The sequence below is a fragment of the Coptis chinensis genome, chromosome 4 (genome assembly GCF_015680905.1).
Source record: "Coptis chinensis isolate HL-2020 chromosome 4, ASM1568090v1, whole genome shotgun sequence".
Lineage (NCBI taxonomy): Eukaryota > Viridiplantae > Streptophyta > Magnoliopsida > Ranunculales > Ranunculaceae > Coptis > Coptis chinensis.
In genome coordinates this window covers 19,202,850-19,215,657 of record NC_141459.1, presented here as the reverse complement: position 1 = coordinate 19,215,657, position 12,808 = coordinate 19,202,850, and the positions used below count along the sequence as shown (strand labels likewise).

The following is a 12,808-nucleotide window of genomic DNA, read 5'->3' as shown; positions in this document are numbered from 1 at the left end:
GTTCGCACCCTTATCCGCTTGACCCGAATTTCCCAAACCATTTAAGGTTACTACTATAACTTGCAACGAGAAATTTAAACTAAAAAAAAGTTCCCGCGGAAATTTTCCGCATATCACGGCAATGCTATCTTCACTCTCATCTCAACCTCATTTACCTCTTTTATTACTTCCCAAACCATCTAAATCACTAACACAGAAAGAAAAACCAAGACCAATGAAACACAACTTGATTAAATTTTCTAAATCCTCATTTCTTTTCTTCAAAACAAACCCACCAATTAATTCACTCATTTCTCATACTTATACTCAAAACCCAACTTTTAATCTCTCAGATTTTCTTTCAAATGATGAAATAATGGACCCCGAGGTGATTGCTTCTTGGCTACGAGCTTGTTGTAATGTGAAAGAAGCTAAAAGTATACATTCACTTGTTGTAAAGTGTTTTGGCTGCAATGTATTGTTTGCAAATAATAATTTGATAAGTGTGTATGTACGATTCGGTAAATTAATCGAAGCGAGGAAAGTGTTTGATCAAATGTCTGAAAGGGATGTTGTTTCTTGGACTGCTATATTAAATGGGTATTTGAAAAATGGGTTTGATGATGAAGTTTTGGAATTGTTTATTCAGTTGGTGGAAAATGGTGTCGAGTCGAATAGTAAGACTTTTGTTTGTGTGTTGAATTTGTGTACTAGGAGATTGGATATTGAGTTTGGGAAGCAAATTCATGCTTGTGTTGTTAAAGGAAATTGGAGTAATTTGATTCTAGATAGTGCTATTGTTTTCTTTTATGCACAATGTGGTGATCTGTCTAGTTCTTTTCGAGCATTTAATACGATGGGAGAGAGGGATGTTGTGTCTTGGACGTCGATGATCACAGCTTGTGCACAACATGGATATGGGGAGGAGGCTTTTTCGTTGTTCTCAGAAATGCAGTCCGAGGGCTTTCTCCCGAATGAGTTTACAGTTTGTAGTGTTCTGAAGGCTTGCAGGGTGGAGAGAAATATAAAGTTTGGGAGACAGTTACATTGCGCGATAGTGAAAAAAATGTTTAATAATGATGTTTTTGTCGGAACTTCTCTTGTAAGTATGTATGTTAAGTGTAGTGAAACCAGTGATGCTAGGAGAGTGTTTGATGGCATGAAGAAAAGGAATACGGTTACATGGACCTCCATGATTGCTGGGTATGTGCAAAATGGTCTCGGTGAGGAGGCCATAAGGCTGTTTCGAGTAATGAAAAGACGACATATATATGTTAATAACTTAACTATTCTCAGCATTCTTGGGGCTTGTGGTTCACTTAGAGCTTCACCCTTAGGAAAAGAAATTCATGGACAGATACTGAAGAATTCTGTCCATAGCAATATCTACGTAGGGAGTTCCCTTGTATGGTTCTATTGTAGATGTGGTGAATATGTTTACGCTTCTAAAGTTCTCCAATCGATGCCTAACAGAGATGTTGTCTCATGGACTGCGATAATCTCAGGCTATGCCCATATTGGCCATGGCTCAGAGGCTTTAGAATTTCTGAACAAGATGTTATGGGATGGTGTGGAGCCAAACCCTTTTACTTATTCATCAGCTCTGAAAGCGTGTGCACAGCTGGAGGCTGTTTTACATGGAAAAGGAATTCACTCCACTGTAAAGAAAACCCCGTTTTTGTCTAATGTGTTTGTCGGAAGCGCGCTCATTGATATGTATGCAAAGTGTGGATTTGTTTCTGATGCCTTTCGTGTTTTTGATAGCATGCCAGAGCGAAACGAAGTTTCATGGAAGGCAATGATCTTAGGGTATGCCAGGAATGGATTTTGCAGAGAGGCACTACAGCTTATGTACCGTATGCAAGCAGAAGGTATTAAGGTGGATGACTACACTCAAACTACAGTTTTAAGTGCATGTGGAGATGTTGAGTGGGAGTTGGAGTCCCTATCCAAACAGTCCTTGCAATCGAGTTGATATTTTACCTGATTGGAGCTTCCAAAATCAATTGGATTTCTTGGCTTGCAACGAAGGTCAGCTTTTACTGAGTCATACTCAATATTCATTTGAGTTGGGTCGTGACTATTGAGAGGGGTGAATCTATAACGAACCCTAAGACCTCAGTAACAGTGATGAAACACATTCCAAGTAAGTTGCTTGGTTGGAAGTGGATGTAGAAGAAACATACTTTCGCCACAATCGATCCTTGGTGAAAGTTTGTCCAAGAGTACAGTGCTTCTACTGCTGTCAGCTGGTTTAGACTCATTCATGCATTTGCAAGCAAAAAGCATTACGGTTTGAGCTACATATGATCATCCCACACCTGAGCAGATGAAGCCCAAAATCTTGTAGAAACTACTGACCTAGCTATATATGTGTACTTCTATGGAAATGTTATTTCATTATAAAAAACAAAGGAAAATAGAAATGTTTTTTGGCTAGCTACTGGTGCTAGATAGCATCCCTCTATGAAGGCACAAGAAGTTCCTTCAAAGGTTGGGCCGGTTTTGTCACTATCTGGTGCTTTCTATTGTTGTAAGGCCCAATACTCTTACTGATTATACAGAAATATATGATTTTCCCAAACTTGTTTTTGGACTTCACAATTCATGGTATGGTTATGGTTTAATCTTTTCTACAATGTATCTGGAATTCCTCTATGCCACTAGACACTAGTATATTACTGTACATCGCAAGAGTAGACTACAATGTATAGGACATTTTGGTAATTCTTTAACATACCACTGACCCTATTGATCCTTTGGTCAACAGGTTGGTCATGGGGATAAAGTCGTGGTGACGTAAAAACAAACAACCAAGAAAATGGACGGCACAAGAATTTGTCAATGGTTTTTAATGGCCACATCGTATTATTAATTTATTATTATTAGTCAAAAAGGTGATGTTTGTATCTTGTCGTGGAAGTTTGGCCCACTGAAATGGGCCCATTCCCTTGTTTGTCAAATGGCTATCTTGCAATTTAACACAGTAACAAGGGTGATAATTTGATCCCAAAAATAGAGATTTCAAAAGGGAGTAAAAATTTGGTACATGCAAATTTCCGCCCATAGATTTCCCGCTTTCTTCTCTTTCTTCTTCTTCTAAAATAAAAAAAAACTCTTTTTTTCTCTCTTGACGGTTTCAAAATTTCCTTATTCAGATCTCCATCATCACATTTATTTTTTCACAATCGTTATATAGGTATGTTCTGATGATTCAGATACTTTGCTCGTCAACTGTAACGGTTAGGTGTTTTTTATGATTCATTTGTAATGTAAATATGACTGTTTATTTTCTGGATCTAATTAATTAGAAAATGATGTTTGGTCAACGAATATTATTACTAATAAATGATATGAAATAGGAATATTAGTTTGATTATTGTTTCTTGTATCAGAAGATCTCTTTTTGTTTTTGTTGTTTCACTTATGAATGTTTTTTTTATTTTTTTATTTTTTCCACCTGAACAGATAATGGATAATACGACTCATCTTCAAAGCGAAGATAAAAAAGTGTCCAGTGAAATGGATGACCTTCAAAAAGAAGATCAAGTAGAAGTGTTTTATGAAGTCCAATCTTCAGACAATGACGATCTTCAGATAGAAGGAGAGGTGCTTCAACAAGTAGAGTTGTTAAACGAAAACGATCTTCATTCAGAAGGAAAGGTGCCTAGTGCAGTTCAATCCTCAACCAGCAATGATCACGAAAGGGAAGATCAAGGACAAGTTCCTAGTGCAATACAATCTTTGAACAAAAATGATCTTCATTCAGAAGGAAAGGTGTCTAGTGCAATAGAATCTTTAGACAACAGTGATTTTCAACAAGAAGATAAAGGAGAACTGCAGAGTGAAATGCCATCTTTGAACAATAGTGAGGAAAACCAGAACCAACACCATAATGGATTAGGAGAACAATGCGGGGATGATCAGACTACCGAGATCACAGAAGCGAAAAGCTGAAAGTCCAGAAGGAAAATTTGAAGCTTGGAAGAAATTATTAGTGAAGAGAAAGCGGTGGAGCCAATATTTGATGGAACTGAAGTTCCTGAGCCGGAAGCTACTGGAGTTTCATCTACCCGTTCTTCCGATCTTGAACCTGAGGCACAAGGGTATGCTTGGCCTGACAAAGCCGTTGCACTTAAAAATTTTGTTAGAGAGAAGAGTGTAGTTGCTGTCTCCACTGTTATTCGCCGCCTTTCTGGAAAAAAAGATGAAGATGAGCAGAACTATCCTGAATCTGAAGAGAAGAATGACAACTCCACTAGCAGTTTAAAGGATGAACAGGATGTGGACCCAGATATCCAACCAAAAGAAGTATCTCAGAAGTCTGCGGAAAGGTCCACATGGAATCCATTAAGCTTTATTAAGATTGGACGGGATTTCGATACAGATAATAGAGTTGAGCTAGGTGAGACTGCCCGCACAGAGGATTCTTTTCAAACTCCAGCCTTTAAAGGAAGAATTTTGCTATACACAAGGCTTGGATGCCAGGAAAGTAGAGAGGCCAGGTTATTTCTGCACCAGAGGCAGCTAAAATATGTCGAAATTAACATTGATGTTTATCCCATCAGAAAGTTGGAACTAGAGAAATTCACTAGATCATCAGCTGTACCCTATGTGTTTTTTAATGAACACCCTGTCGGTGGATTGAGGGATCTCAAGGAGTTGGACGAGTCTGGAAAACTCAAGGAGAAGATTAATGACCTAATCGATGAAGAACCATCCAGTGAAGCTCCTGTTCCACCACTGTCAGGTGAAGATGATGAGTCCTGCAGCGGGGTGATTGATGAATTGGCTTCCATTGTCAAGAAAATGAGAGAATCTATTACAGTCAAAGACAGGTTCTATAGGATGCGCAGATTCAGCTACTGTTTTGTAGGTTCAGAAGCTGTGGATTTCCTGGCGGAGGACCAGTACTTGGAAAGAAAAGAGGTTGGTTTCATATGATATTCTTCTTATTTTCTGGTATAGTCTACAGCCACACATGACATTTTTCAATTAGTGGCATACACATACCTATTCAAGAAGATACACACCACTTCATTGCATTTACATGTAGATTTAGCGTAGATTTTGTCAGATGATTCCCAAGATCACATTTTGTGGACTGCTGAAAGTTGGAAGCAATTATGGCGAGTTAGTTGAAATAACTTTTTAGAATCAATGCTAAAATGACTTAAAGTTTATAACCAATTTAGGATCTGGCAATAAATTAATGAGGGTGCTTTAATTGAAAAAATTGAGAAGTTTGGGAGAAATAGAAAAATCTGAGGAAACTATGAACAAATTGACCCATGTGAAGGTTTAGAGAAGCCCTCTTAGAGTATAATTTGCGTGACACACTCAATGTCCTCATCAAGGGTATACTTTCTACGGGAAGAGAATGACATGCTAAATTACACAGCACTGATGTAGCACTAATTTTCATCTATGGCTTTTTCACAATGAAATAATAGTTGTATACCTGCCTCATACGTGACATAGCTTTTAAATTACTGTTGGCTCATGTGCTAAGAGTCTCTACATCCATAAGTCAGAATATACCCATTGTTCTGATTGTGGGTACTTCACGCGTCATCTGTTAGCCGATTGATGCAGAAAGTTCCAAGTAGTTTGCAATAATATATTTATATGCTTATATTAATCACTATTCCTTTTCTCCCCTTCTTGGCTTGATGCAGGCTATTGAATTTGGAAGAAAACTTGCAAGTAAACAATTTTTTGGACACGTTCTTGAGTAAGTTACTCGAATACAATATGTTCTCAGTATGTGTAACTTTTTCTTTCTTAAAACTTTTTATCAGCTCATTTCAATTTCCTTGATTATTATGAAGAAATCTTTGTTTGTTTCTTCTATATGATACCTGTTGCTGTCAGAGAGAATGTTTTTGAAGACGGTAACCATTTCTATCGGTTCTTGGATCATGACCCTGTTGTGTCATCTCAATGCTACAATATCCCGAGGGGCATACTTGATGTAAAACCCAAGCCCATTATAGATATCGCATCACGGTTGAGATTTTTGTCATTGGCAATATTTGAAGCTTACGCGTCTGAGGACGGAAGACATGTTGATTACAGAAGTATTCATGGAAGTGAGGAATTTGCAAGGTTGGTTACATTGAGCATTGTTCATCTAGTAACAGGTGTATCTTTATTATTAGTATTTTGTGTTGTTTTCTCATATGTGTGGTTGACTATTGCTATGTTTCAGGTACTTGAGGGTTGTTGAGGAGCTTCAGAGGGCTGAGATGCTGGAGATGTCAAGAGAGGAGAAACTCGCTTTCTTCATAAATCTATATAATATGATGGCTATTCATGCAATATTGATGTGGGGTTATCCTGTTGGACCCTTGGAGCGGAGAAAGATGCTTGGTGACTTCAAATATGTCATTGGAGGCTATACCTACTCTCTTTCAGCTATTCAGAATGGCATTCTACGATGTAATCAAAGACCCCCTTATAATCTTGTAAAGCCTTTCGGTGTTAAAGATCAGCGCACCAAGGTGAGCTTTACACACCTATTTTGTACATTAAAGGTTACAAGTTGAGTTAGTGATATATTGGATGAAGTATCTGTCAATTATTTCTGGTGATTAATGTTGCATGGCATGCATATAATTAGCTCAAAGTGCCCACTTATTTTATTTGATGAATTGTCAAATAATATCTGCATCAGTTAAGAAGGTGAATGTGTGTATGCAGTACATTTGTATGTTTCTTTTGATGAAGTAGTTACTTACTTATTTGCTATGGGTAGATGGGTTTGGAACTCAACTTTGTGTAATCCGAGAGCTTATGTGAACTGGTCCCAGTGGTATCTATTTCACTAAAGAGGTTCCAAACCTTCCTGGTGTGCACATTCCACTCTTGTAGGTTTGGGCGTTTTTTCAGCTTAAAGATCTACAAAGAGCAAACCAACTTAATTAAGTAAATAGGGGATGTGCCATCTGGGCACAAAATTTTGAAGTAAGCAATGGTTGTCGTGAGAAATAAGTATAGTAAGCACATCTAAATAAGCCATCTGTCCGACATCGTAAATAGTCTCAATTCCAATCCGTATTGTAGCCTTGTACGTGATAATTGGCATGTGTGTTTGGTGTAAGGGCTATTTGTTTTTGTAATCTATACGAATGATTGGTAGGTATATCTTGTCATCTGAAATTTAAATTTACACTGGATTCACATGGTTACTCGCAACAGACGCAGTGCTTCTTTGTAGATGTAGGGCTGTAGGCACATTGATATAAGATGCATAACTTATATTCAATGTCATGCATGAGCTTGGGATATTTCTAAAGGAATTTATGTAGTTATGTCATTATATAAAGTTGCATTATCAAGGTAGGTCTCATGATAATATTGTGAGCTCGTGTGACCCTAAAGAACATGACGGAGATTAGTGAGCTTTGAAATGATTAAGACACCACACACTTATCCAGAACATCCTGTAGTACAGATGCAACTCAGAGCTGTAATGCAAGATCTAACTTGTGAATTTTTTTTTTTTTTGGTAACTTTTGATTACAAACATTTATTTATTTTTGTGTAATACATATTTATTAATTTAATTTATTATTATTATTTTTTTAATCTTTGTTGAATTGCCTGCTGTTTGCCAATGCCAAAGAATATTTAATCAGATTAATTGGGCAGAATTTATACTAAAACTAGGAAAAGGCGTGCTGGTTTGGGATCTCTCTCTCTCTCTCTCTCTCTCTCTCTCTCTATATATATATATATATATATATATATATATATATATATTGTATTTTTATTGGCCCTTAATACTTATCACTTTCTTATTTTGTTGTCCAGATAGCTCTTCCATATCTGGAGCCATTAATTCACTTCGCTCTGGTTAGCGGTAACAGATCTGGACCTGCACTACGCTGCTTCTCACCTAGTAACATTGATAAAGAGCTTATGGAAGCAGCTCGCAATTTTCTGAGGAACGGAGGGGTTACTGTTGATCCTGAGGCCAAGGTGGCATCAGTCAGTAAAATCCTTAGATGGTAAGTTGTGGAACAGGGGCAAAAATCTTTTTACATTTGAAATTATGTTTCGGAAAAAAGGGGATGGAGATCCCTTTCAGTAGATTACTCTCATTACTGTTTTCTGTAATATTCATATGTGATAATCAAAATTACATATGGGACGGAGATCCCTTTTAGTAGATTACTCTCATTACTGTTTTCTGTAATATTCATATATGACAATCAAAATTACATATGCTTATATGATCTCGGTGATGAATTCAAAATGCAGTAAGGTAATAATTTTTATTGTATTTCTTTCACTGTTATGAACACATGAAAAATTGAAGATACATTGCATCTAGTAGGGTTTAATTTCTTTCTTACATTTACATATAGGTTTGTTTGATCAAGTGTTATATCTGACATGCTCCTCCTGTCTTTTATTATAGGTATAGTGCAGATTTTGGAAAGAATGAAGTAGAGGTACTGAAGCATGCGGCAAACTACCTGGAGCCTGCCATGTCAGAGGAATTACTGGAGTTGCTTGCAAATACTCAGTTGAAGGTGGTGTATCAGCCATATGACTGGGGGGTGAACTGTTAGCTGCTGAAGGTGGTATAACACCCATGTGAAGTTCTTATATTTTTCCTTTTTCTTTTTCTGGTGAAGGATGAAACATTCAGCCTAGTTGAATACTATACCACAGAAAATGTTCATACAATGACTTTTTAGTTACTACTGTAAACTTTATATTGTACCTTGGTAAATTCCTTTCCCTTTTTCTTTTCCTGGTGAAGGAGACATTCATACCTAATTGAATACTATACTACATAATTGATATAATATGGAAACTTTTACTACTACAGGTAAAGTTTATATTCTGGCTTGGTAAAGTTATTGAGAGTTGTTACCAGATCCCACCATCATCTTAAATCAGAAATCCTAGCCATAAATGTACGGAAAGCATATGGTTTATTGCAATAGAATTCATCGTTTTCCAACTAAAGTAGGTGCAAGTGTGCAACTCTAAGTAGATTAAATGAGCATCTCTTGTATGATTAAATTGAAAATTATCTCTTGAGAACAAGTTTATTAAGAGACAAAAGGCCAGAACTATAAAAAACTGTTACAGAGACTAACTGGCCATATCAAATAGTCTTCTAATAAAAACAATAAGTTTGGAGTTTTCTGGTAGCATTACAGTTTACAAATATTTGTGGAAACAAAAAGTCACTAAAACAAATGAATGAGGCTGCATAATTACAATTAAGAGCGAAAGGAAAACTTAGTTGCTAAATTATCAGCGGGTCGCCATGCCAACAACTATTTGAATAGGCGTACATTTATTAGTACATCTCATCTCGACTATTAGAAATACCTTTTGATAAGGTTAAACCACTTGAACATAATCAATTGAGCTGACTTTTTGTGGGGAGGTTCTTCATTATGGGAAGACTATGACTATCTTCACAACAAATCAGCCCTCAATTCATCTTGTAAGTTCACTTTTGGTGGTGGGAGTTCATATAATCATTCCCCTTTTTGAATACTAAAAACATTTGAAGCTCCTTCAAAGCCATACCCAAAATTTTACAAATCACTTTCTTTGGAGAAGCTAATGCACTAGTCTTCCAATTACTGGTGTGACGCCTCAGGTCAGGTGTCCAGGATCAAAAGCTTTCAGCTAGCACCGTGTGATCATCGACCTAGCTAAAAAAACAGGATCATCAACTGATGCATGTTCCTCTGAAGCCAAAGTATTGAAAAAGAATCAAAGGATATAGTTGGGAATTGAGAGGCACCTTACCACACCATAGATGATGCAATGCAATCAAACTGTATTGTCTTCTGTGATCTGTTACAATCTGATTCTGTATATCACGGATAAAATCTGCTTTGTTCCTACCAATAATCCCCACAAGAACATGACCCGTCCTTGAAATGGTGGAAACGGGTGGTATCTCTCACCACAATTTCTCTTCCGACAACCTTGGAGATGAACTTGATAGCGGAGTGGCAGTCATTGCAGACTCTCAGATTCTTCATGATCCTTAACGTCGTATTTTCAGGAGTACTGATCAAACCAAAAGCAATTGCAAGCTTCTCACTGTGACGACTTAATATCTGATCCTTTACCTCCTCGTCAAGATCGTGCAATACTGCATCCGTGTCTGGAACAAAACCCCTTTTCTTGATCTCCTTCCAGAGCTTTGCCATAGTGATGTAAATCACATCCTTTTGTGGATGGGAACCATCTTCAGCACTGAAAACATGAACCTTGTTCTTGATTTGAATCCAACTAGATCCTTGGTCTTTCTTGACTCCTCTATCCTTCATCAATCTCCTTATTCTTGCAGCATCGTCCCATTTTCCACATGCAGAGTATGCATTAGCAAGTGCTGAGTAGGCTCCACTATTTTCCGGGTCGATAAGAAGCAACCTTTCTGCAGCTATCTTTGCCAACTCCACGTTTTTATGAACCTTACAAGAAGATAGAAGTGAACCCCAAGCTATAACATCTGGCTCAACTGGCATCTTTTCTATGAAATTGTGTGCTTGTTGGAGCAATCCAGCACGCCCAAAAAGATCAATCATGCAGGAGTAATGGCTATGTGTAGGTTTAATTTTATGTACATTTTGCATTAGAGAAAAATAATTCTGACCTTGTTCTACAAATCCTGCATGAGTACATGCAGAAATCACACCAACATAAGTGATATGATCAGGTTTGATTCCAATGGAAAGCATTTTTTCAAACAGTTCAATAGCTTCTTCTCCAAGACCATGCTGAGCTAAAGATATGATCATTGAGGTCCATGAGACGGTATCTTTGTTCCAAGATACGTGGTCGAACACACGCCTCGAGTTTTGAATACTTCCACCTTTAGCATACATGGTAACTAGGGAATTGCCTACAGAAACTGATGATTCTTCTCCTGATCTTATAGCAACACCATGAATCTGCTTTCCGTGATCTATTGAAGCCAAGCTTGAAGAAACACTCAGCATGGCTGCTAAGGTGTAGTTGTTTGGCTTGGGACCTACAGTCAGCATTGATCGGAAGAGTTCGATTGCGTCATTATTAAGGCCATTTTGAAAGTAGCCTACAATCATGGCAGTCCATGCCACTACATCCCGATCTTTCAGCGAATCAAATATCTTTCTAGCAGGGTTAATGTCCCCAAGCTTGACATAGCCATCAAGTAGACATGTAAATGATACCACATTGAGATTGGTAGTCAGGCTTCTCTCTACAATCTTCTGAGCAATGTCTAACCCTCCCGACTTTGAGTACATTAAGATCAAAGCATTCCCAACTGGTCCATCAGAATCGAGTCCAATTTTAATAGTTTCAGCATGTAATTGCATCCCAGGCTTCAACATCTCAAGATTGGCACAAGCTGAAAGAACACTAGTAAATGTAAAACGATCAGGTTTTACAGATGATTCTGCAAGCATCTTCAAGAAAAACAGCAACGCCTCAAAATCAGACCCATTCTGATTATACCCCGCAATCATTGAATTCCAAGAAATGGCATCTCGCTCCTCCATCTGCTCAAATTGTGCCAAAGCTAGATCCAACCTTCCAGATTGTGTATACAATGAAATCATTGCATTCCAACTCGAAATGCTCTTCAATTTCATCGTACCAAAAACAACCTTGGCCGTCTCAGCATCCCCAGACTTTCCATACATGTTAAGTACTGAATTCGCAACCGGAATGTAGCCACTCAAACCAAGTTTAACAACAAAAGAATGTACTTTCTTCCCTATATCCAAAGCTTCCATAGCAGCACAAGATGAAAGAATATTAGTAATCGTAAACTGGGTTGGCGAAACACCAAACTTAATCATCTCCAAAAACATGGAGACTGCATTTCTAAACCGGGCCATCTGATTATACCCCACAATCATGGCAGTCCAGGAAACCGAATCTCTCTCTGGCATTTCTTCAAAAAATTGCCTAGCTATCTCAACCTTTCCATTCTTTGCATACGTAGAAAGAATGGTATTCCAAGTAAACGTATTTTTAATTGGCATCTCATCAAAGACTTTGCAGGCATCAGAAATAAGTCCATTTTTTGAATAAAAGTTGATGAGATTGTTCATTAGGAATACGCTTAGGTGAAGCCCAGTTTTGATAATATTTGCGTGTATCGATTTGCCAGTAATTGAGTCTTTGGATTTGAGACTTGTTTGAAGGAGTGATGCATAGAACAAATCTGATGGAGAGTGTGGAGACATGTTTATAGGTTTGCTCTCATTTGGCGGGAAGTAAATGATGACTCAGAGTCCATATGTAGCGAGATAATGTGAAATATCGTGGTATATGGCATGATAATGTTGTCGATATTGTAATATGCCAACAGAATCTATCGATATATTCCGACATTTTTAGAGCTATTTCTCTTGTTACTCTGCGTCACCGGTTTAAAAAATTGTCTATATGTTAGGCTCAAGATTACACCACACGTAAGGGGGTGTGTTGAAATTATAATCTCACATCGGGTGTCTAAAGCCTAGCCAATCAATATATGAATTCTGGACTGCTCCACTTATTACCAATTGGTTTTAAGTTGGATGTCCATCTTCAATAGTAAGGTCCTTAAATTCCTACATATGCTAGAAAGTTGGTTAATAAAATCATGTTACAGAAGTATCATGTAATCAAGTACGACCTCTAGGCTTGACATCAATGTTGGCAAGAAAGTCACTACAGTTACTAAGAAAAAGGAAATCATTGCTATGTAAAATGCAAGAACGGCACACTTCAAAGCAAGGTCCAATATTTCCATGTTTGGTGAAATATCGGACTCCCAAAAATTGATATATATCGATACACATCGATATAT

At 37.5% G+C, this 12,808-nt stretch overlaps 3 protein-coding genes and 1 pseudogene across 7 annotated transcripts in view; 2 read left to right on the top strand and 2 right to left on the bottom strand.

The window, feature by feature from the left end:
- The window catches only part of LOC147502386 (S-adenosyl-L-methionine-dependent methyltransferases superfamily protein), a 90,709-nt gene that overhangs the window by 52,256 nt on the left and 25,645 nt on the right, over nucleotides 1–12,808 (bottom strand). The window lies entirely within an intron of this gene.
- Nucleotides 62–2,600, top strand: LOC147502389 (pentatricopeptide repeat-containing protein At4g18520, chloroplastic-like). The gene has a single exon (XM_086603875.1). It carries the CDS (start codon nucleotides 122–124, stop codon nucleotides 1,952–1,954), a length of 1,833 nt encoding a protein of 610 aa, XP_086460001.1. The 5' UTR covers nucleotides 62–121; the 3' UTR covers nucleotides 1,955–2,600.
- LOC147502388 (uncharacterized) lies at nucleotides 3,958–9,531 on the top strand (the record flags this gene model as incomplete). The annotated part of the gene is made up of 7 exons (XM_086604525.1): nucleotides 3,958–4,908; nucleotides 5,658–5,713; nucleotides 5,854–6,087; nucleotides 6,191–6,482; nucleotides 7,795–7,991; nucleotides 8,405–8,567; nucleotides 9,392–9,531. Coding segments are annotated over 6 exons (1,884 nt in total), but the record flags the coding sequence as incomplete, so codon positions are not given.
- On the bottom strand, nucleotides 9,219–12,585 carry LOC147502387 (pentatricopeptide repeat-containing protein At2g22070 pseudogene; annotated as a pseudogene). Of its 4 annotated transcripts, none has more exons than XR_015221685.1 (2): nucleotides 9,758–12,585; nucleotides 9,219–9,665 (listed from the first exon to the last, which is right to left on the bottom strand). The product of XR_015221685.1 is annotated as a pentatricopeptide repeat-containing protein At2g22070 pseudogene, transcript variant X2 (transcript). The 4 variants fall into 4 exon arrangements; XR_015221684.1 differs by having other exon boundaries at nucleotides 9,763–12,585; XR_015221686.1 differs by having other exon boundaries at nucleotides 9,404–9,661.